Here is a 26,090-nt window from a genome sequence, read left to right as displayed (position 1 = left end):
TAACGTTTCAAAAGTCTGGAGTCTATAAGATTTTTTTAAGTCTCTTATGATCCCCAAAGCTGCATTTATTTGATTATTACAATTTATTAATGCAAATAGCTTTTTTTTATATTGTAATATGTTTTAAAATGTCATTTATTCCTTTGATGTCAAAGCTGAATTTTCAGCAGCCATTACTCCAGTCTTCAACTGTGCAGCTTAATATTTTTGTGGAAGCTGAGATTTGGAAGCATTTATTTGAAACAGAAATCCTTTGCAACAATGTAAAAGTCTTTACTTTCATTTTTGATCAATTTAAGGCATCCTTGCTTAATAAAAGAAAGAATTTCCTTCAAAAGAAAAAAAAAAAAAAAAAAACTTTTGAACATTAGAGTATATTGTCAGCATAAGTCAGAATTTTAATACTGGTGCATAATCATCACTCACTGACGTTCACGTATGAACGCGTGTCTATATGTTACGAACATAATGTGCACTGACTATTGACATGGAGCGAGCTACTGGCATGTGCACATATACCTGCACACTCACACACACACACACACACACACACACACACACACACTCCTGAGTGGTGAGTCAACAAGCTGCCGAATTATGTAAAACAGCACGCAAGCACTAACGGAGCAAACACGCATACATTCACCCACCCACACACCACATGCTGGGAGCCTGTGGGGCACTGCTAAATAACGAGCCAACACATTGGACTATCCCAGTTAATGGTTCTACACAAACTCCCCGTGGACAGAGCACGCAAGGAACATTAGACAAGGGCATGTATAAATAAAACCATATGAACAACCCTGACAAACCAGCAAGCTAAGAGCTGTGTCTTTCACATTCACTGGTTACACCAAGCCCAGATGATTACCTCTTTAACATGAGCATCATCAAAGTAAATCCACTTGCGGATTTTGGTTTGGAAGAAGAAAGTGGAGTAGTGTTTGCCATAGTAACAGACCACGCCCACCAGGTAGAGCTCCGCCTGTTTGGCCTTGTCCTCCGTCACTCGGTAGAACAGCTACGGGTGAAACAAAGGAGGAGAGGTAATTTATTACTTATACATACATACATACACATTCACATACACACACATAAAAGTAGATGCACACAAACCTTACAAAGATTACACATTTTAAGTGACCATGAGATCTTTCAAAGGCACTAAAATCATCTGTGATAGAGATCATCAAAACACCTCTCTTGATCCCTAGATGCATTTCGGCTTACAATAATCATTTGATTGCGCCTGTTTAAAAAGGTTTACATTTCACATTGAAACATGAATCTGGTACTTAGTGAAATGTTAACTCACTTAGAATGCCCTGTGTCCTAAGAAAACGTAAACTCAGTGGTAGACAGTCGCTTTTAAGTGTGAGTCATTGTCAGTGATGCAACAAGTTTGACAAGTTCCGCCTGTAATTCCCATGTGCATCACAGTAATCTCAGAGTCACAGCACTGCTGCTTTGAGCCTGACTGCATTTATCACCATCTATATCAGTCAAAAGTTTTTGTTTTTGGCTGTGGGTTTGTTCATCTATCATCTGACTCATGTCAGCAGCATTGAGTGTAGTGTTTGTGGGATATTTTGACTACTGGTAAGGAGCATATCTTACATCTCCGAGCCTCAGGACAGTGCCCAAGCTATGAATGACATCTTCTGCCAAGTCAGAGTGGTCTGAGTCCCACACCAGGCCAATGGTGATGATCTCTGGGGAGTTCATCAGGACACGTCGAATACGGAGCTTCTCTCCACAGTTGCCCTGCAGATAAGAAAAAGGGAGAGAAAAAAAAAAGAGGACTTTTTCATATTGGAGCTTATTGAAAAACACAGAGAAACATTTATACACACTGTTACTATTTATTCTCATTCTCCCTGCCCGAACTTACACAAGTCACCCTAACACAGTTCACAAATCACATACACACACCCATAATCTGTATGTTTGTTTGTGTTTAGGTTGCATGTGAAGCATGTCTTCATCACCCCTGAGGGTCAAGAAAACATGTCTGTTTCAGATCTGTACACCTTGTTCTTTAACTTTCAAATGTGTTTAATTCATACTGAAAATCCTGCTGTAGTGTTCAATATCAAAAAACGTTTACTTCTACTAGCATAATGTAATCTAATAATGTACTGATTGATTGTTGTATGAATGTCTTATATGAATATCAAAGAAATCTAACAAAATTTAGTTATATATTTAAATGAGGAAAAACTACTTGCCAATGGGTTAAGAAACAAACTTGTTTTCCCTTTAAATTAAGTTTATTCTTCTTACCCCAATAGCAAGTATCTTTCTTGTTTTAAGCATACACCTCTATTTTTTTCTTCTTTTTTCATTTCTGTATAAACAAGCCTTAACACTACCGTTTCAAAGTTTTGGGTCTATAACATTTTTGGAAGAAGTCTCTTACACTCACCAAGGAAATATTGTGAATATTATGAAATATTACAATTTTAAAACTATTTTTCTATTTTAATACATTTTAAAACCCTTTAAATTATCATTTAGAACTATTCTAATATGCTCAAGAAACATTTATTATTATTATTATTATTATTATTATCATCATCAATAATGTTAAAAACAAAATATTGTTGTGGAAACAGATACATTTTTTTCAGGATTCTTTGAAGAGAAATATAAAAAGAACAGCATTTATTTGAAACACTAATCTTTTGCAACATTATAAAGGTCTTTACTATCATTTTTAACCAATTTAATACATTCTTGCTATAGAAAGTATTAGTTTCTTAAACTCTCTTTTTGCCAGTTAAGTAAACATATCTTGTTTTCAAGGATGTTTAGATATTTTTGCTGGAAAACAAGACAAAATACTGATTAAGAAAATGTGATAAGCTGTCATCCCTTAACAATGGAAATCCTGATCTGACACGAAAACAAATGTGAGTGTGTGTGTGTGTGTGTGTGTGTGTGTGTGTGTGTGTGTGTTTTGCTTAAGAAGTTAGTCCTCTTCAGGGCCACAAGACAAATTAACATTCCACTGATTGCGCCTGGTTTTGACCCAGCGATTACTCAATGGCCACCATCCTACTTAAACCCAGACAAGCACACACTCACATACACACTGTCCCAGGCTTCATTATGCCTAATTAGCACTTGATTTGATGGATCTGAGTGTGTGGTGGTGTGTGGTAATACTAACCGGGCAGTTGCGCAGGTCTCCCACGGTGCTGGCGTTCCTCAGCAGCTCTCCAAACATGTCTGGGGTGGGCTTCTCTCTGCATTCCAGCATTCGCACTGCCTGGTTACTGTAGCATTACCAACACATGTCATGTGTTAAGAAATCACAAGCAATAAACTGCAGCTCTCATATCTGTAATTATAGGTGAAGTGTTTGTATTTGCTGGCTTTGACTTAATAAACATGAAAAAGCCTATAATTACTCTATGACTTCAAATGGAAATTGTAACACTAACCTAAATAAGCGATTCAAGTATTTGGGTGTGATTGTGTACAGTGTTTTTGTATTCAGGAGGGTGTTCCTGAGGTCATTGTCCAGACCGGTTTGATCTTATTGTTGCAGCAGAGGTCACTGCACATCAAAGACACTGCAACACTGCGTGCCTGGAGCAACATCACAGCTCAGGCAGATCTCAGGGTGACAGTCTTGCCAATGTCACAATGTTACCTGCACATGCTCCACTAAGTGAGAGTGTGTATATACAAGGGAGAGTTCGTCATTCCACACAATATCTTTAACATAATTATTCCCACTGACATTCAAATACATCAAATATAATAAAAAAATTGCTCTAAAATCTCCTGACTCAGAAATTTTTACTGATTAAGAGCCATGTTTGAAGCTTTTGCCAAATTAAGGGAGAAGGTATTCCTGTAACACACTGTGATAAGCTCAGAGAAAAAAAATTTGATTATAAATATACTTATAATTCTACTTAATAATTAACTTAAAAGTATATTTATTCTTATTAGAATGTTTAATCAGGCAAAAGTTTTGAAGCAGAGATAAACTATATTGCACTAATTTATTAATCCACGAGAATATTAGTTGTAATCCTTGTTACAGTACTTGGACAGCGACAGTCCTCAGGTTCAAGGACACAAGGAGTCAATGTCATTGTGTAGAAGGAAGTGCTTCTCCTGTCAGCTATTCTTCCTCTCCTTCACTGTCAGCTATTATCATAAAAATCCTCCTTAATCACAGAGCCGCATACTGGAATATTCATGAAGCCCTTTTATTGTTGTTGTGCTTTCGTCTGTTTGTTCACAGAGCAAAGTCTCTGCCGCACTGGCAGTCTGAATGCAGTAATCCAGACTGCGTCTGCAACTCACAGCTCTAAAAGCAGACGTTGACAAAGTCTGACTGCAGAGGTTCAAGGGGAGATGCTCTGCTGTGTGGCTCCGCTTTGTATCTGGCCGCTCATCACCCATGATTAAAAGCAGTGAGCAGGAGACCTAGAGTAATATTTAAGCTGGCTGTTGCCATGTGTTCTTGGCCATTGAGGGAATCTCTTTCTGTTCTGATTGATTTCACTGTGTTTGATGTGGCGCAGTGCTCATTTGCTCAGCTGGAGAAGAGTATAGGACATGATGTTTTCTGTGCTGTGCACAGTGTGGCCCTTTTCGGTCCCAGCTTTCAAAATGACCTCATTCTTTAGAATCACTCACTTTTGTGCGTGTGTATGTGCTGCAGGGATGTTTTTGCTCACCATAGAGAGGTGGTGGAGATGTAGTGGACCATCTGAATGAAGGGTAAGGGGTCTGAGGAGGCTCCACAGTTGCTGCACACACACTAAATGAGACCGAAAACAATATGTGTTATGTAATCCTTTCTGTACAAATGGAGTGGTAAACATTTCATATTAAAAACTAGGTGTATTAGGTTCAATACAATTATTTAATTGACAATTGATAATTAATTTCCATTATTTTTATTTGACTTTCCTATGACCTATATGAACTTTGAGTCATTTATAATCTTTAAAATTTATTTACAAATATATCACATTTAAAGAGACATTTATAGCAAAGTGAGCAAAAAGTTTTTAAAAAGTTTAGAATTGAGCAAAAATGATAAATATAATTTTTATGTATGATGCATCATTGCATGTTATTATAAAAGAAAAATTATTAAAGGGGACATCGGATGCAAAATTCACTTTTACATGGTGTTTGAACATAAATGTGTGTTGGCAGTGTATCTACACAACCTCCCTATAATGATAAAAATCCACCCAGTGCTTTTCCCCACATAAATCATAAGCACTTTGTCAGATCAAGCCATTCACAGATTCTTGGCAAAGTGACGTAAATTGGCACCAGCCCTTCCCACGACTGTTGACGGACACTGCCGTTTTAGCACAGACTCGCCCTGGGTGAGCTGTAAACAGACTGTCCGCCATTGTTTCGACGCTGCGCAGGTGTAGAACGTCTCCATTGGATATAAGGATGAACAAAGCAGTCATCATTTAGTAAAGACGCTGAAGACGCAGTGGATTAATTTTGTTTTTGAGGGGGCACCCCCTGGATCTACCTATATGCGTTTATGTCTGCACTAAAAAGTGTATTTTTTTTGCTAAAAAGTTCCTGAAGGAAGGATCAGTACCTCCAGAAGACATGAGTAACATTATAGATTTTTTTATTTATCTTTGCAAGTCGCCTTTCCTAATAATGTGCTAATAAAGTTCCATGACGAATGCGGCTAAAGTTAAAGGCCAATTCACACCGCACAGATAAACTTGATAAAAAGTTTGTTGGATCAGGACGCAGCCTCCGAAATGAGACGCAGCTAGTGTGATACCCCTGTCGGTGTCTGTTGCCATTGGTCAGAGTTTGTTTTCACGTGACTGAACATGTTTAAATCGGCGTTTGTTGGGTCGGGGAATGTCTGAGCAGTGTGGTATGATTTTCCAACAAATGACAACAAACTCTGACGTAATCTGACCTGGCCACGAACCGTTGCCATGACGATGAGGCAAGTCCCTTGCAAAGACTGCTGTTTGATCGCGCCGGCGCCTCACGCACACACAACAAAGCACTGCAAACGTGACATCGCAGCTTGTTCGTTATCAAAATAATACAGTTGAACAAACATATGTCCTCATTTCTATTTAGAACCTTCTCACTGTAATTCATAACTGCACATTTATAATCAACAATGCATTAAGGTGATTGTCTTATTACAAACTTTGTATATTTTATGTAAAGATAACATAATAAGGTTTATAAAGGCGTTAGTTAATGACTAACAAGTAATTTTCTAATGTATTTTTAATCGTTTTTGAGCATTTATAACTGCATAAATAAGAATGGTGAGTTCAGAAGTGCGAAAGATAGGTGTGGGGTGAACAGTAGCTCATTATCATTTAAAGGGACATGCACCAAAACGGCTCACTGTGAACAGAGCTTTTTTTGACAAGGTAAAAAGGTTTTTTTTTTTTTTTACACAACCATTCAGAAATTTTAATCAAAGTATGTTATAGCCTTTTCATGAAGACCCTAAAGAATCATACTAACTTGTGGAAAATTGCCATCCGATGTCCCCTTTAATGAATATTTATTAAAATAATAAAAAATTCACTTGCTGACACCTGTGCAGTGCAAGCAGGTCAAAATAAATTAATGATCAATAATACCATAGACCTTTTTCATGATCTAATCAAATTATGATGTAAACCATTTTAGATTTTTCCCAACAAATATTCTGCCTTTCAGGAATACGCCCCATTATGGAAGTGAAATGCATTGCCAATGTGTTTCATGTTGCCTTCAAAAGAAAAGATACTTATTACTACTACTAATTGCTTCTTGTTTATAAACAGGATTCACCTGCTCAAAGAGTGTCATGGCAAACTTCTGGTGAGGGATGCAGTGTTTGGCTGTGCAGATGTCCTCCTTAGTCTCATCAGAGATGTGAAAGTGGATCCTCATGAGGATATTCTCCTGTGAGAGAGAATTACTAAAATATTAACACTTAGTGTGTTCAAATCAAAATTCAACTAAAGAGTATGTGTCCTGCATGTCTCATGTTAATTGATTCTCACTGTCCAGTGGGTGTGTAAAAATTCTGTGGATAACAGCATGCTCAGCTCTTTCGGCTGAGGATATTGGATTTGGGGGGGGGGGGGGGGGGGGGATGATGAGGGCTTGTGTTCTGCAGGGAAATGTTGAAAGTTCATCAAGCATCTGCCTTTCACCAGTGTCTCCAGTCTTGCAAAACGTCCAGACAACAATAGTGGTTAAAGAGAATTATTTTTTTTTTTTTTACATTTGCAGTGGTTGCAGTTCTTACTGGTCAGCACATTGTGCAATGTTGCTAAACCAGCAGAAGAAAGGGGCCGAGACAGGGAGCCATTCTTTATCTTGTATGTTTTGATATTATGCCCTTTAAAATGAGCCATTAGGAGGAAATTAATCACTCTGCAAAATAGGAGATGTCTCTCTCTGTGATTACAAAAGATTACAGCACCAAACAGGAAGGTCTACTTTTTAGTGGATCGCATAGCAGCTATCTGTATTATCAATCATCCTGCCAAAAACTGACATGGAAGCAGACATGACAGGAAGCAACAATGAAAGGAAAAGACTGAGATAGAGATATAGTTACAGGGCCGAGAGGATAACAAACATCTTCCTTCTTCTTGCACTGATGGACTCAAGAAACATCATAAGTTGAGCTAACAATGTACACAAGAAATATTTAAGACCATGCAATTTACTCTTCAAGAAAATCTACCTCTTCAGCAGAGAGTATAATGCAGCATGTGAAAGCATACTGAAGAACATGGAAAGAGCAAGGACATGGAGGAGAATAGGAGGAAAAGCAGTAATGCTCTAAAGGGGGAGGGAAGTGAAGGAGTGATGGTGAAGAGTCAAGAGCACTTACAAAACACTCAGCTGCATCATCCATAATGCCGAGCTGGAATCGTTGCTCATCCTGGAAGGTTTTGGCCAGAGCGCAGCGAAGAGCATCAGAGGGCAGCACCTTCTCACTGCTGAACTGGAACTGCGCAAATATGCTCTGAAAAAAACAAAACAAACAAACAACAGCTCTCCATTAATGTTAATCACAGAGAACCTTACCAACACCTCGCCACCCAGTTTCTTTCAAAAATACACTCTCAGAAACAAATCTGCAAAATGTATGTACCTTAGGGGTACAACAGCTTGTCACTAGGCCAGTACCATCAAAAGGACATCTAAAAAGTCCATAGTAGTACCTTATGTGTATGTATTACCATTCTAAAATACTAATATATACTTTTTAGGGATAGATAAGGTATAATTTTTGCTTTTTTTTTTTTTAATTATACAGTGGATTTTAAAAAGGCATTTTGGTTAGTTCCACAAACAATATATTCGTATTGCTTCCAGATAATTTTAAAAGTAGTCAATAATCACAAATTTGTATTAAAAAGAGTAGTGTGACATTCTTAAAAACATTTTTGTTTGTGTTTTACAGAAGGGTGACATCATACGGGTGACAATGAGGGTGAGTAACTGAATGAATTGGGTGAAATATCCCTTTAAAAGCAGTCTTTTTTCCCCTCTGAAGCCACATTTAAACCCTGCATAATTAAGTGTCTCCTGGTATATGAACACACCTAAGATTTCCCATGCTGTAAGAAAGCAAGACATGCCTGTCTGTAAGACTTCTGTGCTGACTTGAGAAACTCTTCAGTAAAGAGAGTCATTACAGGATTAACATCTTTGCTTTGAAGACTGAAAACTCAGAGGTTGGAAGCAAAAGACACACTGGACTTAAGTCACTGACAGTGAAACATACTGGAGTAAAGTCAGAAAGACACAGACAGCTAAATACAGAGCAGTATTACAGCCATGAAAGAGAGCGGACAGGCTGACAGACACATTGTCCCAGTCCTGTGTGAGAGCAGACAGGCAGCCCCCTACTGTGCTGGCACAGGGCTCAGGAGAGAGCTCTCTAATTTCCAGCTGAGTTATTGAACTTTTGATGGAAAGTGCCAATGGCACTCCTGAATATTAGAAGGAATCTAATATAAAATGAGAGCGATGGAGGGACAAAAAAGAAACGGGACAGCAAAAGGAATCGCACGGCAAGAGTTGCATACACACAAACACTGCTTGCCACGCAGCTCTAGTTAAACAAGATGGCTAGTTTTTTTTACACGTCTATTCCTTATAATGCTTTACTATAACCTTCATGTTTTTAATAGCATACCAACATGCTATAATACTGGTGAAAAAGTCTTCCAGCAGCACAAGAGACAAAGCAATGTATGGAAGCAGAAAAAAATTTGATTCTTACTTTTTTTTTTTTTTTTTTTTTTACTAATTTAGCACTGATTTTTATGTTTTTGTATTTGACAAACAATATCCAGAAATGCTTTTTAATAATTGATCATTTATGCTTTTTGACAAAATAACTATTATGAAAATAATTAAACTAAATGGCAAGTTAATTATCGTCTTTGTTTCCCACCCGAGAATGGTGATTACATAAAGTTGAGTAACTTATGCATACAAAACATGAAATAAGTTAGTCCTTTCTGAATGCACAGTGGTGTAATGAAGTTATTGGGTGTTTTTCTTTATATATTTACCAAACTGAGTAAAAACAACATAAAAATATCAGTAAAACAACATAAAAATAATTACTGATTAATGTCATTCCAAACCTGTATGACTCTTTTTGAAGAATGTTGGTTACCAAACAGTTTTGACCATTGTCTTTTAGATGGACAAAACCACTGATATATTTCTCAAAATGAGAATGAGCATATTATGTCATTTGTGGGTGAACTATGCCTTTAAACAAAAATATTGTGTGAATATCTATTAAAAAAAAGGGGGAAAAAGGTAAATCTATCAGCTTCAACAATAAAGTCCACTATTTAATGTTTCATAACACTTCAGAATCTTAAAGCATACACAAAAACACATTAGTGTTCAAATAAAAAAGAAACTACTGAATTAGAAAAGCTGTCAGCTCCATGATTTAAATGCATAATAAATAATGTTAAAACCTCATAGGCTCAGTGCTTTACCTTAAGAGCGCAGAAGATGCATGAGTCCTCCATGCACTTGTGTGTGGTGAGCTGCCGGAAACTTCGCCGGAAGATATCCAGATGCCAGAGAACCTGTAAGAAAAATGCGAAATTAGACTAAAGCAATGTTTACACTGCCCTCTGATCTTTGAAGTTGCCTGCGCATGATACAAAAGCTCTCTGAAAGACTGAGAAAAGGTTAGATCAAGCATCAGACACTCTTCAACACACCTTCTAATATGCCTGAGAAGCTCTAGTCATCAAAAATGTATCAGGCTCAAAAAGCACTTGCTGCTCTGTACCGCCTGCAGTTGACTTTCCACCCCTTCTTAAATGTCTCTCTCATGAGGGCAAGACATCTTAAGAACAGAAGCCAGTTTGGAGATAGAGATTTTGCAAGCTGCATATGATACTGACAGACTCCTTTCTTCAACGATCTCCTAAATCCAGCTTTCTTGACACCTCATAATCCAATCTCATCCAATCACATGAGAGAAACAATTGTCTTACCAATCAGGTGTCCAAGATCTGATAAGCCCATGTGATTTATCCAAGAGTTTGAAGAAACAGGGCGCAGGTTAACAAGCAGAGGAAATTCTGAGTTTGAGATGAAGTGATGAGCATGTTTCCCAGCTTTAGTCTTTCATCTTGAGGAATGTATGCATCTCCAGATGAAGTATGATGCAGAATGTCAGCGGAACAAACAAAGACCTGCTAGCTTCCTGCCGGGCAGCCTGCATGCACGCACAGACAACACAATCATACACACCTCCCATCTGGCCGTGCCCAGGAGGCTACGGAGGCCGTCCTGACCCCACCTGCCTGCCATGAGCTGGGACTTTGTGTGCCATGGCCCCGCTGTTCACCCGGCACATCTACACGCTTGCATGCTGAATTATTGAGAGAGCTGTCAGTCCCACTTAACACAACTCCGTTACCCAAATGAATTTGCTGTCTAACTTTACCTTCACAGATGTCTTAATAGCTCTAATAGTGATAAAGTCCGTCAATGAGACCTACTTACGTTTCGGTCAAAAGTCTTACGCAGAGCTGTACATTTTCTTTACTTTGAAAAACCCTTTAAAAATCTGTAGTGCTGACAGAATAAATTTTAAAGAGTAATTTCAGAGACACAAATCAGAAAACATCTGTTTGACTGCAGTTGGGGCATTGCACGTGTCTCTGCACAATAAAAAACAGTACTCAACAGCACTGATCTCTAAGGTCATTCGGATCACCCTGTATGACCTTCTGCTGATGCTCTTCGCGTGGCAAGAGGAACTGTAAGGCAAGTGAATAAAATGTATGAAATGCAAAGCAGTCCTTAGCTTAAACAAAAGCTTAAATGTAAATGTTTGCAAAGAAGTACAATATGCCCAACAGAGGACTTAAACAGCAATATCACAGTATCATCACACTCAATAAACACACTTTTTTGTTTGCAATGCAAACCACATGGTCTTAGGAAATAGTTGCTTAAGAAAATCAACTGGTGAAGTTTTACGTTTTATGTTTCGGGACAGATTGAAAAAGAGTTAAGAATTGAGAGTTCAAATATGAATTCTGTTTTCTAACGATTCTAATTGATTCATAAATTTCAAAACTCAATATTCTAAACATCTGTTAATAACTTGATGTTGACAGAACAGTGCAGCACCCTGACAGTTTAGAGAGCACACAGGCTTGCAACAGGGGACAAATGAAGCTTACTTGTCAACAACAGTTCCTAAAACAATATTTTAACGAACAGAAAACAGCTTTAAATAAAACATGCCAGTATATAACATGATGTGCCATTCAAATCTATGCATATATCAAATTGGAATTTGATTCAAAATCGAGAATCGTGACCCCAAGAATCGATTTTAATCGAATCATGAGAATCGAAAAGATTCCCACTCCTTGTAAATTATGAACCAATCAGCAATGCTTTGCCATGTGTATGCTATCATTGTCCAGCAAGTATTAATGAATTTATGGTTGTCTGATTTCCTGTATAATTATAATATCAGGATAATCTGATATTGAAAAACATATAAACAAGTTTTAAAACAATTGTAAAATATTAAAACTAGTAAAATATTAAGTACACAATTAAAATATTGACTTAATCAAGCAAAACAGCTTAATATTATTTAAATAAAATCTAACTGCACTGACAATGACATACATAAAGACATTTTCAGGACTTTTCTAACAGTAAACATCGGGCCCGAAACATGTCCTGGTCTCCGGGTGTATGTACGCAGCTCTGCAGACACACAGGGACATTCTCAGCCAGTGGCCATGGACTAGCTAGTGTGTCCATGTCTCAAGTGGTCAACATCAGGGCACAGTGTCCCCTTCTATTGATTTGACATCACTGATTTGACACTCAAGTTCTGGGAGCTTTTGACATGCCATTGAGTTTGCCTCTGAGAATGTCTAACAACAAAATCCATCTTTTCAACCATCCAGTAGAGTTGTATAGTTGTATAGGATGCGACTGGCCGTATTGATGAGAAGCCTGCAGGACCTTACAAGAAGTACAGGTGTTTGTTTGCCAACCTGGGTCACATCTACTCATTAAAGCAATGTTCTGACTCACCATCATCACTGAGGGGAATGCCAAGCCTCTGTAAGAGAACAGTAGAAACTAAAAGCAATATAACTGTTTAAAAAAATAAATATATGTGCAAAACAAATAAATGCCAGCAAGATCAAGGATTTTGCTTTATGCAAAATCTTTATGAAATGGTCTTTTTAGATGAAAAGAAGCTGAAACTGATCTACTGTGGAGTTTGTCATTGTGAAATACATGAACTACAACAGATCGTTGTTGAAGATTAGTTCAATAAGAACGAGCAAAACTACATGAGTCCCCAAACTGGACAGATCAGAGATAGCCCTGTGCAAAGATGGACACCACGGCCCATTTCTAAGCCAATTACACGTTTCAGATCCATGGGACGGAAAGCAGAATGAAATTTACTATGACTGACTGAAACTGAGTAACTTCCTTCAGCTCATCAAACATTGAAACAATGTGAGCGGTCATGTGAGGACTTCCCATCATGAAACGTGACCATTTCACACCATGTGCAGCATTTCTTGTTTATTTCAAGAACAAAACCAGATTAACAATGTCAGGGCTTAATGTGAAGAATTATTTATTTATTTTTTCTTTTTTTGGCTTGCAAGCAGATCAGAACATTATTTATATTACAGAATGTAATTGCAATATTTTTGGCCCCACCAAAAAAAAACAGTCGTAGACTGGTGGTGAATGTGGTTTAATACTGTGGATAGATCTATTACCACAGATGGTTTAATACTGTGTGTGTGTGTGTGTGTATGTGTATGTGTATGTGTGTATAGGTGTATAGGTGTATATATGTATATGTATATATATATATATATATATATATATATATATATATATATATATATATATATATATATATATATATATTTTTTTTTTTTTTTTTTTTTTTTATTAAACCATCTGTGAAGGTAATAGATCTATCCACAGTATTAAACCACATTCACCACCAGTCTAGGGCTGTCACAGGGACCGATTTCTCTGTGATTTCTGAGGACACCTGTTTCAGTGAAATTAGGTCTGCCGAAATCTTTTTTCATGAGGATATGCCCATCTTGTTTTAAACTTCATGCATGTGTATTGAATGTTAAATATTTAAATAATAATAATAACAAGAGTGAAGAATGTAATTTTTCCCACCAACTGCCTTTTTATCTTAATTAAGGAGTAGGGGTTCAAACTTCAGCTAGCTGGCAGGAGCTGCCACTGACAGGTCATGTGACCTGCCACTATCCACTGGCAAGTCAGTTGACCTGCCAACCAAGTTAAGACAACTACTGAAACAGATTTATTCATTTAGGCTCATTAAATTAATAAAACAGTTAGAATAATTTTCTATTTTCTATAAATTGCTTATATACTTTAAAAAATTAAATATATTTATTTATTTATTTTTATTCACGTCTGACTGTTTGGTTACTGCCACTCCTGGCAGCTCAGTCCAGCCAGCTATTTGAGCTCTATTCAAATGGATATTTTCTTTTAAATGATCCACGTTTAAGGAACTTTATCCCGAAAAAAAAAAGTAGTCAAATGAACATGATCCCGACTGGTGGGTTGCTGATGCTTCGCTGGCGGCTCAAACCAGCCAGCCACTGTTGAGTTGCGTATTTAACGCGTTCCCTACCACTCTCACATCATTTTATTTTTGTGGACTGGGAAGTTTTCATAACTCATTGATAGATATTTGTTCATGTTTTAAGCATAAACTCACTTAATTTTGTTCAATTTTCCAAGACTTCATTTTACATTTGCATCTCAAGTAAAAGTATCAAAGATGTTTAGATTTGTGTATTGGTAAACAGGACAAAAATACTAAAGAAAATCTAAAAAATATTTTTTGCAATGCATTCAACATTTAATGCTATAAATCAGAGCAGAAAGTCTTAAATGAAAAAAGTTAAGACCTTTTTAAGACATTCATTTGTGTAAAAAGGAATTGAGACATTTTAAGACCTTTTTAAGGACTGTAGAAACTTTCTGTTAAAAGTCAGTAAGTTCTCTAAAAAAATAAAAATAAAAAAAGATTCACAAAAAGTATTCAAGCAAGCTTAATAAAACAACACAATTAGATCTGCAGACAAAAAAAAAAAATACTGTTTTCACCCCCAGGTTTTGAGTTCATTGTCTTGCCATATTGTTAAGCTTCATGGCAACAGACAATCCAGCCACGACGCTCCCTCAAACACCCAACCCCCCGAACCAGTCATAACTGACGCTAATTTGTAGCTTTAGACATATTATCAGCCAGCTAAGCCCCTTTATTTCCATATAGCTGATTATACAGTAATCCAAAAATAGAGGGTAAGTAATGGCAGGTTGCTCTGCAGGGTAATTACCGGCCAGGACAGTGTACGTCTGACAGTTGTTTGTGGGGTCTAGTGCAGACAGTGCTTGAATCATCACTAAATCTAATGCAGGCTCCAACGAGCAGCACAATGGATAAAAGGCACAGCGGTTTCTGTCTAATGGCGCTCATGCGTGAAGAGAGCTACGAGTGAAGAGCCAGTGCACCGTTCCTACTGCTGCCATATGCATCTAGCCGCTTGACTTGTTGCTTCAAATGGCTAATCATGAGGGGAGCACAATTTCTGCCCATGAGAGCAAGCATCTATTGAGGTCATGCAATGCACAAGTCATTAATTAATGAGAGAGTATGCAAAATTTTTATCCTCACAACCTACAAAGCAAAAGTAGATGCGAACAGTTGATGAAAACAACTTGGAAAGCTCATGTAGGGTTTCCTCGAAGTGTGCTAAGCTTAATTGAAACCACACTGATTTACTTGAAACATTTGAGAAGATACATCCATAAAAGCACCATATAAAGACTAATCATTTGTTTCAAATGTCATGTGTTCAACTGAGAAACTATTAGTACTTTAAGTCCCTGATAAGATTTCTGAAAGCATAAGGAAGTAACACGTAAGATACGTTTATATGAACATATGTCTTCCTACCTGTAGAGCACTGTTCAGGAAGCAGCTGTTCTGTCCAGGCTCGTTGATGAGTCCTTTGCTGGGGGCGATTGATGTCATGGTTCGCGGAGTGAATATGCCCTGTAACCCACTGCTACCAGATGCAAAATAGTTTCTTTTCCATGACATGGTGGAGGAAATCTGTATCGCTCAATCTCTATATTGTCCCTCCGCTTAACAACGATCTTGCATTCATCTTTCCAAAGTGGAGGGGAAATGCATTAGTGCTGTATCCAAAAGATGCAAATATTTCTTAAAAGTTCAAATCTGTCAATGGCCACAATTTTTGCAAACAGAAAATATACATATATTTGTACTGGGGAAACGTTCATCCAAGGGCGTTGGCTTCTTGTCCTCTTGCATCAGACAAAAAAAAAAGAAAAAAAAAAAAAAAAAAAGCAAATGCTGCCTCTTGGCCTTGATAAAAGCTCTCTGGGACTCAGTTGTGGAATTTCACACTGCTATACTCAGTATTCTGGATTGTGGGAGGTGTGGTGATCTTCACTACAGCGTTCTGTGCTACACCCTTAAACAGAAGCAACAGTGTGCAGACTGATGGCAAGAGTCTCGTCCTACTTGTAAACAGGTCACAAGGTGTGAATCTTCACAACACTGTATATCTGAAAAAAATAAATAAACAGAAATAAAAATGTTAACATCTTCTCACACTCAATCCAACCTTAAGTTTAACATCATGATCTGCAGGAAGAATGTGACCACAAATCATTCATTTTCAACAACAGTTGCTGATTTTCAGTGGACAACAAAAAGTTTTACTTTATGCAAATGAGCAGCAACTTCTAATAGGAATGAAGACACTGAAGCACATAGATCTCTGAGATACTGTAGTCTAGTGTAGACAAGATGGATGAGAAGTTAATGTTACGGTATCTGATTTCACTATTGATTTATGATAACATCATTACACAATTTGTCTCTGCTTACATGCAGGATATAATAAAATGCTGCAAAGATATAATAAATTAAATCCATATATTATATAGACACAATAAATGGTGCATGGAAAACATTCGGTGTCAGAAACTGTCTGCATTCTGAGTGAGTTTCATTTATGTATTGATAAATCGCTCATCTTGTTCATGACATGATATCATGTATTATAGATTGCTGAAATTTGTATTCAAACTTTTTCTCCTACAAGAAGGTTTTTTAGCAGCTAGATAAAATTGCTTGTCAGATTAGAATGACATCCTACTATTTTTACTTGCAATTCATCTAATTTGTGATCAGATTTTTAAAAGCAATGGAATCTCACCCAGAACACTAAGGCATTCAGAAGTTGGAACAGTCATTAACACCAACAATCGGCAGGGTTCCCATATTTTTTGACCAATGAATTTCCATTACCTTTCTAGTCTTTCTTGATTACTGATGAAACTGATTACTGATTACTGAAGCTTCTAATGAAATATTATGACAGATTTTTGAACTGGTTCAACCAATTCATTAAAAAGAAACAGGTAAAAAGATAGATTCATTCACAAACTGAAAATCATCAAAAAAAAAAAAAACATTAAAAATTACATAATATTTCAAGGTTTTCCATGACCACAGGAACCCTTAAAAGGATAGTCCACCCAACAATGAAAATTCAGTCATCACTTACTCAACCTTAATGTCATTCTAAATTTGTATGACCTCACTTTCTTCTGTGAAGCACAAAAGAAGATATTTTGAAGAATGTTGATAACCAAATAGTTTTGGTTCCCACTGACTTTGTATTTTTTGTCCATACAATAGACATAAGGCCAAGGGTGAGTAAATGATGACAGAATTTTCATTTTTGAGTGGAATATCCTTTTAGCAACCTCCAGCAATAAAAATCTCTGTACGTGTGAACAATTCAAGTGAGCATAGACTCACTCCAAAAAACACAAACAGTGACATCTTAGCACCATAGCTGTGAAATTTCCTTTACAATCTGACTCAGATCTCATCCTGCTGTCTAAAATAACACTTGGGTGCAGACAAAGATTTATCCGTTTGTCCCACTCCAAGCCAGCATGAAGAACATCCCTTAGCTGAGTGTTGATGTGCTGCTCTGACACGACTTACACGTCGACCTTCCAGACACAACACTCTGACATAACTCAAGTGACACAATCACAGCTCCTAAATCACAATATGAAAGATTTTTAAATTAAAATACTAAAAACTACTAGAACAATGGTATGTACTTGCATTATCTCAAATGTTTCCAAAAATGTTTAAATTCACAGAAATCAGCCATTTTAACCAGTGTAACGGACCATGTCATTGCGTCGGCTGTCAATGACGTCATATCTGCGTTACATTCGATTTCCAGTTTTACTTTTGTAGAAACCATGGAATCACCGAAGACACTTTAGTAAATTGTGTTTTATTAGACAGGTGAGCAACTGTTTGCTCACCTGTTACACTTACCAACAGAAAACTAATTGTTATATAGCTCAACATGGTTAGTCTTATTGTTTGAATTGCTTGTTTTCTTGATTTACCACGAGTACCATGTTTTTACCATACCTCAGACACAACAGCATTTTGTCAAGTGGCTAACATGCATAATCAGAAAGAGCTTTCTCCATCATACAATTTATTTTAAAATTAACTGCCTGTCATTTAGAAACACAAGTCATCCAGCTTTTATTAATAGGATATTCTAATATGAATCTAAATTACTGCAAAGTGCAACAAGTCTCTCATACCAGCCACCGAGCAAACGCATATAGAAACATTATAACATAACTTTCAAAACACTGAAATGTATTTAGTATGATTGTTTTAACCATGTAAAACAATGCTGCATTACCCCATATCCGCAACGAAAAGAGCGGAAACAGCCGACTGCTGCATATAAGCATAATATAAGCTTCGCTGGACTTGAGACCGGTGTGTCGCACAGGTATCTCTCATTAGCATTCGCTCTTGGCCCACCCTGCTTCATACCACAGTAATGTTAATAAAACTTGAATACATTAACTCATCCATGAACATGCTTTCTGCCCGAGTCCGTCGGATTCCTTTCCATTGGCTGTGGAGGTGAAAATGACAACTCTTGAATCCACGCTCATTCACGGCATCATCAAGCTACGCCTTTGTTTTGAATAAGCGACCTCTAGCGGCGAAAATGACATATTACGCCTTTAAACCAGTCTACCACTGGTAGGCTTATATTAGCAGCACTCAGCCAGCCTGTGTGCTTGCATTAAAGTGAGGAAAAAAATCCAACGAGGACCACATCCATCGCCTGCAACATTTAGGTTTTACCTCAAGCTCCTGGCAGGAAGTTTAAAAGCTGCAGCTTAGAGCAGTTCCTCTCAAGAGTTTAGCAAATCTGTCTATGTCCATCACTGTCTGATGTGCTTTAAACAAAAGCAGACTTAAGGGCAGTTTTCAAGGAATGCAGAATAAAACAAGAGCGGGAAGACCACAGAGAAAGACAAAAGCCACAGACAGACAGAAAAAGGCAGACAGGAACAAAGATGACAAGAGCCGAAGTGAATGGATGAACAGAAGAAAAAAAAATATTTACAAAGGGACTGATTGGGACTGAAATGGAGAAAGAAATTCTACCAAGATGTGTTTATCCAGCTGTGAGTCACCGGCTGACCTTACAATGCTGATGTCACTGGATTCCGTGTCTGTGTTATTGCTTTGAAACCACATTAATGCCTAAACTCGCTCTTAAAATATGCTTTGCCTATAAACTACAGGGTATAATGTCGTCTTTCGAACACTCATTTGCAATAGTTTTTAGGACAGATTTGTCAAAGCTTTGAAAGGGAACAGTGACCATTTGATGAGTAGGAAAGCTAACAGATAACTCTCTCCAGCTATTACAGACCCCACTGGGCCATGCAAACAAGCAATGGCCAAGCAATGTTGAAAGTGCCACAGAGCTGAGAGGTTTACCCTGTTTGGGGAAATCAACCAAAACAAAATTACTTACTAAGTCTCTGCACATTAAACTAGGATAGTAGAAAGTAATTTAACACTGAAGAGAAAACACACATCACAAAAAATGTTCTTTATCCCAGGTAGGCTGTGAACCGTTCCTCTGCTTGGTCAGCAGGGGGTGAAGTAGGTCGCATGGCAGGTCAAGCAAGCAGATTATCTTGATCAGATGGTGGATTATCCTGTCTGGCAGAAAACAGAACTAGCTGTGTCTACTGTAAGGTCCTCATTAGCTTCCAGACAGTGGCTAAGACTGTCTTGCTGGGCGTTGTAGTAAGTTCTTGTAAACATGGTTATGGTGAACCACAAGCTGATAAACAAGCATGTGTCAGAGATTCACTCATTGTCCTCAAAAAATCATGGATGTACACAAGGATGGTTGTAGAAAGGTGCCAAATAAAATGTAATTCATGCTAATGTATATATTAGGGTCGGGACAATAAATCGATGCATCACTGCATTTTTAGTAATAAAAATCATTTAGTTAGTTCAGTTACAGAACAGACTCTACAGTTAAAAACTGAATGTGTCTGCTCAATTCAGAAAGAGTTGAATGGGAGTCGGAGCACAGATCAACAGCAGGAGTCAGATTTCACCTCACTTCGGCCATTTCGCCTCCATTCACATCCCTAGATGGCGCTCTAGGCTAGTTTTCAACTGCATGCTCAAATGTTTACAAAGAAAAGCACTCGTGCATTTGGCTGAGACTGAGAATGTATGTGGGGAATTGAAAGCAAGCAGAGCACAGTTGTTTCTAAAGCATGCAGTGCCATCTGCTGTTAAAAACTAAGCTCAGAATCGATTCGAGAGAGAATCGCGATGCATTCAGAAAATCTCAGAATCCATCCAGAATCATTTCTTGATTCACAATGCATCAATTTATTGTCCCAGTCCTAATATGTACACACAGATTCTCAAACAAATGACTATTATGAACTGAACAGTCTTACGCAGCCTAAACTGTCTGAGAATTGCTCCCGAATGAAGAGCTGGATATCGTCCATAGACTACCATGTTGACTATCATAATTACAAACAGCCAAATTGTGGCTGTCTGTAGTTATGGTAGTCAACATGGTAGTCTATGGAAGATATCCAGCTATTCATTCCACTGCCTAATGCAAGCCTCTATTCACATAAGATGCTTCAGCCTGGCCTTAGTCCACCATCACACGACTCCACTCTCTGATCAACAAGCACTAGTACAACCAGCAGTCAACTCACACAGACAATCAATGCTGAGCATGAACAGCCTCTGCAGACCACAAGGAACAAAGGAGATCTAAGAGAACAAAGGTCAACTGCATCTACTACATCTGCAATACTGAGGAAATCAACATGCTGCACAAGCATGGCAATTTCCATTTTAGGAAAAGCACTATAAAAAGCCAGGAAGCCAAAGGTTATGGATCCCCTGACCCAATCAAACATAAGGTGTCACAGGATTATTCCTGCAATGATAGACTGCCAGGAACAGCGATGCCCATTTAGACATCCGGGGTGAGAGAATTCCATCCCTCCCAGCCACCACCTCTGACGCAGCTATCTGACATTTTCAATCCAGCAGGGCACATTTGTGGCACTAATGAAGTCTGTAATGTCTCACTGGCGAGAAGCTTCACACCTCAGTCTGACACCGACCGCTTTGCCAAACCTTCACTTGAACCAACAGTGAGAAAATATCCAACAGGGACAAAAGCTTGAGGGAAACATGTCGCCAGGCGACAGTGCGGTTGGATGAGCCTGATAGTCTTGGCACCCCATTTCTATTACCAAAAGTGAATGATAAACAAGCTAGTTATCTGGCCAAAGCGTCTCTACAGTTTACTTTAGTGAAAGTGATTTAGAGGCTGTTTCGGCAGAGGCTTTTTGCCATTTTATCTTCAGACGTCAAATGAACAATGCTGTTTAGACAGATAGTGCACAGGCTTGCATGCGGCAAAAGCTATGTTTGGGATTTTCTCTGTCCAGATAATTATATTAATAAGACATAACTCTGCTTACATAATCAGCCTTAACCTACTTATTAAAGGCCGCTTACGGAGAGCAAAAGGACAAGTAAACCTTGAATGTTCACAGTATCGACTTGGGTTATTTTAGCGTCAGAGAGAAGTTTAGAAGGGCGATAGGAAACAGAAACAGGCCCATCCCGGAATGATACGCTCTCCACTGTCTCCACCAGACCCAGGCTGACATCATCCCGCAGCAGGAGCCTGGTGCTGAGGAAGCACAGGTCCAGGCTGAGGCACAGTTATTTTCCACTAAACAGAAATAAGACAGGGTGGGTTGCGGTTGCCATGGAGACCTAGACCTGGTGCTGTTTTTGGAAGGATGAGGTGCAAGCACATAGGGCGGTCAAGCACAAGATACAGCCAGGCACAAACAGTGTCCTTATGTTTCTATGCCCCATTCCAAATATTACTTAATCATTAAAAAAAACATGTCATTTTTGTTATACAAAAGATAATGAATAAATGCATGCCATTGCACGGCATGGATCACATACCAGGGGATCAGAGGATGTGACCCATGTTGGAGATTTTAGTCGTTCTCCTGTAAGCATGAGCCAGTGAGCACCACTTTGGCCTGGCACAAGCAACTGCATTTCACTCGCACCATCTGTGAATCTGTAAGGCCACCTGAATCTGGGCCAGTACGCTACAAACTCTCTCTCCACAGGACAGAGCTAGGCAGAGAATGCAACTATAGGGCAAATTTAGCCTATCAGTCAGTAACCACAGCAGTCACATCAGGATTGGTTTCATTGCTGTTACTACCACAAGTTGATTAATTCAACTATTAGAAATGACAATTTGTTTTTTAATAATCTGGAATAACACCAGAAAATAAGTGGGGTAACAGCGATTCATCAACCAATTATAAACCAAATGCTTTGTATCACTTCAACAAATCAATCTATGTTGCTGTACGCGGACCAACCCGAACCAAGCATGTTGATGGGCATGCTCTTCTGGGAGAAGTGCCCATACAAGGAATTCTGCCCTTTATGACGTCATGCAGGGCCATAGAAAAAAAACTTTCCGAAACTTACGAACCCTGAAGGAGTGTATTTGGCACAGAAATACTCCGTCCTACGCACAACTAATTTTTTTAAACTTTGGCCATGTTTAGCATGAGAATCCAACTCTTTAACAGTGTAAATAAGTCAGAATGCATGAAACAGCATTAGACATCCCCTTTAAAGTCTTGTAGGTTCTTTGATAAGCCAAAGTATCCTAATATGGATAGTATTTTGTGTAAGCCGTTTTGAAAGGTCTATTATTTTAAAGGCCAATTATTTTTTTGATTCTCAATTAAAAACAATCACAACATAAATGTAAATAATCTAACCAAGGTAACATCTGTGACATTACTTTATCTGGAAAAAAAAATTTAAGTCAACAGAGAGCTTACATATCACTTAAAGCCTGAATGATCACAATCAGAAATCAGTATTCAGTATTGCCTGATCAGAGCATCCTTAGCATATAACATTATTGACAGTGCTGTTCAATAAAAAAAAAAAAAAAAAACTCTGTGTGTGTGTGTGTGTGTGTGTGTGTGGGGGGGGGGGTGTTCCTGTGTATTTGTGCGTATTTTATGCATATTTTGTACACATAAAATCTATTATTTCTATTAACATATTCAAATCAATAGTTCTCCATTTTTTATTTCACTTTTGGACAATGCCAAAATGCAGCTGATGTAGTATGTCCAGGAATATACACCATATTTAATTTACAGACAATAAATACATTCTTCATAAAACTCAGCATAAACTGTACAGGAGCTCACAGCACTTGTTGTGTTACTGTGGCATTACTATCAACAGAATTTTTTTCCAGCGAACACTTTCTTTTGTGTGCCAAAGCCTGTTAGTGTGGTCTGTTTGATCTGAAGCTGACCCGACCAAGAGTTTAGCCAGATCTCACATCAGTGCAATTAGACATGTGACTACTAGAGCTGACCTGCAAAGGTTTGTGATTACTGAGCAGTTAGCAGCTAGTCCACCTTTATCCGAAAGAGTCTACTACATTTTAAATTATGGGCGGCACTTCCAGTTTGAAGAACTTATTCTCTTATTCAAATAATACGACTGTGCTACAAATTATCCTTCTCTGTCTATTTGACTGAATAAGCTGTACATTTTCTGAATGCTATTTTTATCCATCAGGAAAATAATGTAGTATTTTTAATGTGACATTTTTATCACAGGAATATCTGTGACAAGAGCTCTTTTCAGTCCCCTGTGTTCTGTGTTCTTTTTTCTGACTACTTTTTATTTTTTTCCCAGTTATAACAATATGGAAAAGACAACAGATACGGCACTATTGTGGTCTACTGATGATTTAATGAACATCACATATCCCATGAATAATTCAGTAGAATGCACAAAGAATCTATCGCTTTCTCCCCAAATCCTCACTAACATCCTTTTCCTGGTTTGTTATCTGTCAAAATGACAGAAAGCACCCATTTTATTCACACAATATACATGCGTCACATGATGACATAGACTTGCATTTATTACTACTTATATTGCTGCAAAACTTTTGGGGTTATTCATGGTACAGTTGTTTGAACTTTTGGGGTTATTCATGGTCTGCTGTAAGTAATTTGTTTTATACTTACACTACAATGCTTATTGCATTCATAGATTGAACATTTTAAACAAACATTATAACACAAAGTTCATTGGCAGTATCTGATTGTTTACAGTTTAAAAGTAAGTTACTCCCATAATATGAGCAAAGCATCATGGGGCATAAGAAAAAGGTGTATATGCTGCATTTATGTATTAACACATACTTAATCTCCACAAAGAAACCAGATTCATGATTTAAGTCCAGTGACTGCATTACATAAAGACTCATTTCTTTTGCGGTCCACATTCAGATTCAGTGTCACATGCTGTCATATAACACACACACACACACACACACACACACATATAACATACTGACTACTTCAGCCTTAGACCAGCTCCTCATGTAATCAACACCCTGAGAAAAAAAAAATAACTAAAAAGGAAAAGATTAGAAAAATAAGTAACTTTTAATGATCCAGTTCAGGAGGAGCATAACTATAACAATCACGCACTATTAAGGCACTCAACAGGTTTGTTTTCTTCAAATGGTTTCAAGATTTTTCTCTCACATTAATTCACATCACACACGTTCAACTTCAGACGTTAAACACTAGTTAGTCGCCTTCACGTTTAACTCTCGCAATGTTAACGTTACTTACATCGATGGTGCGTTAAAATTACTAGCGCAGCTATTTTCACCATCTGCTACAGTGCACTTAGGTCAAGCCAATATATCTAACGTTATATTAAACTCAAAATTTCTTCACAAGTTTCAGCAAACGCAGAAACAAGAAACTATAAACATGTATTGTATGTGAAAACGACATTTCTTTTGAATGTTTTCTCTGAAGCACGCGACTACGTTTCCAGATTCGCTCCATAGGGATTCAGGAACAATACTCTTCCGAACCAAATCCTTTGAGGAATGCCTGAGCTATCTTTCTAAACTTTTCGTAAAAGAAAATGTTTGTAAAACTCACCCTTTTCATTAAATGCACGTCTGTGCAAAGTTGTGAGGGAAAAGCTCTGGTTTGTTACTTGACAATGGGACCGTTAGCTTCAGTTACCGGTATCCTCTCGAGCTCCGGATTCTCCTCAGCACATAAATTACCGCGCGCGTTCATTGAGCTCTGTGATAATGCAGACAGAGATCGGACGTGCAGGGGGATGGGCGGCGCTATTACCTGCAGCCCCTGCCCCCCGACACACACAAAATGGGGGCGGGTGAACTACTGAGCAATGCCCACCCATGAAAAAGGATGCGTTTATCCATTTAAACACCTCATGAAATAAAAGCTGGAGTTTTATAGCTTTTAGTCCATGTATTTTAGCTTTGGGGGTATCTTTACGCAAGTGTACACTTGTTGAAAAAAGTAACTTTTAACATACTTACGCGTTTAAAATGTAGCAGCCCCTCCCTTACATGAGAAAATAGGCTACAAAAATATCAATAACTCACCTGCACTACATATATTTTTGTCAATACAAGAATTTCCCTCCCACTGATACATTAATCATGAGCTGTGTCCAACTTCCCACACTTTATGTACTGCAGGTTTATGAATTATGCTGGTGTGTATAAATCATTGTCACTGAGCTGGCAGTCCCCCTCCCAATAGGGTCAGACAGAGAATCGTATAGAAAATTCTCAGCGTTTAATAAGAGCGTACAGTTACTGGTTTGTGATTTAGCTGTCAAAAATCAAGATCTCCATATATTTGAAATTATGCTAAATTATTATTTTAAGCTCAAGTGACAAAACATTCTTTGAGAATAAACTAAACACAACTTACTCAGAAGACAGAAAAAGAAAGTTTGAAAAGAAAGAAAAGAGATCTTCAGAGACTGATGACAGGCACCAAGCAACAAACACATCTTTCAGAAACAGCAATTTTACAATCCCTGAACTGTTAACTGACTGACTGCTGATTGAATGAAAATAACATGGTGTAGGGCAAGTTACTTCCTCCAC

At 37.9% G+C, this 26,090-nt stretch overlaps 1 protein-coding gene across 7 annotated transcripts in view; it reads right to left on the bottom strand.

Moving 5' to 3' along the window:
• The window catches only part of usp54a (ubiquitin specific peptidase 54a), a 55,558-nt gene that overhangs the window by 16,498 nt on the left and 12,970 nt on the right, over positions 1 to 26,090 (bottom strand). For 2 of the 7 annotated variants that reach the window (XM_048204707.1, XM_048204706.1), the window contains exons 2-9: positions 15,560 to 16,197; positions 10,020 to 10,112; positions 7,880 to 8,014; positions 6,823 to 6,936; positions 4,704 to 4,786; positions 3,176 to 3,281; positions 1,621 to 1,767; positions 875 to 1,024 (exon numbers count right to left, since the gene is read on the bottom strand). In XM_048204707.1, the coding sequence (XP_048060664.1) occupies positions 875 to 1,024; positions 1,621 to 1,767; positions 3,176 to 3,281; positions 4,704 to 4,786; positions 6,823 to 6,936; positions 7,880 to 8,014; positions 10,020 to 10,112; positions 15,560 to 15,706 (975 nt within the window). In that variant the 5' untranslated portion in view covers positions 15,707 to 16,197. Of the gene's footprint in view, positions 1 to 874; positions 1,025 to 1,620; positions 1,768 to 3,175; positions 3,282 to 4,703; positions 4,787 to 6,822; positions 6,937 to 7,879; positions 8,015 to 10,019; positions 10,113 to 15,559; positions 16,198 to 25,098; positions 25,384 to 25,911; positions 26,044 to 26,090 lie in introns of those variants that run through there. The other 5 variants (XM_048204708.1, XM_048204711.1, XM_048204710.1 and 2 more) reach the window with 5 other exon arrangements.

The sequence above is a fragment of the Megalobrama amblycephala genome, linkage group LG10 (assembly GCF_018812025.1).
Source record: "Megalobrama amblycephala isolate DHTTF-2021 linkage group LG10, ASM1881202v1, whole genome shotgun sequence".
Lineage (NCBI taxonomy): Eukaryota > Metazoa > Chordata > Actinopteri > Cypriniformes > Xenocyprididae > Megalobrama > Megalobrama amblycephala.
This window is presented reverse-complemented; position numbering and strand designations above follow the sequence as displayed.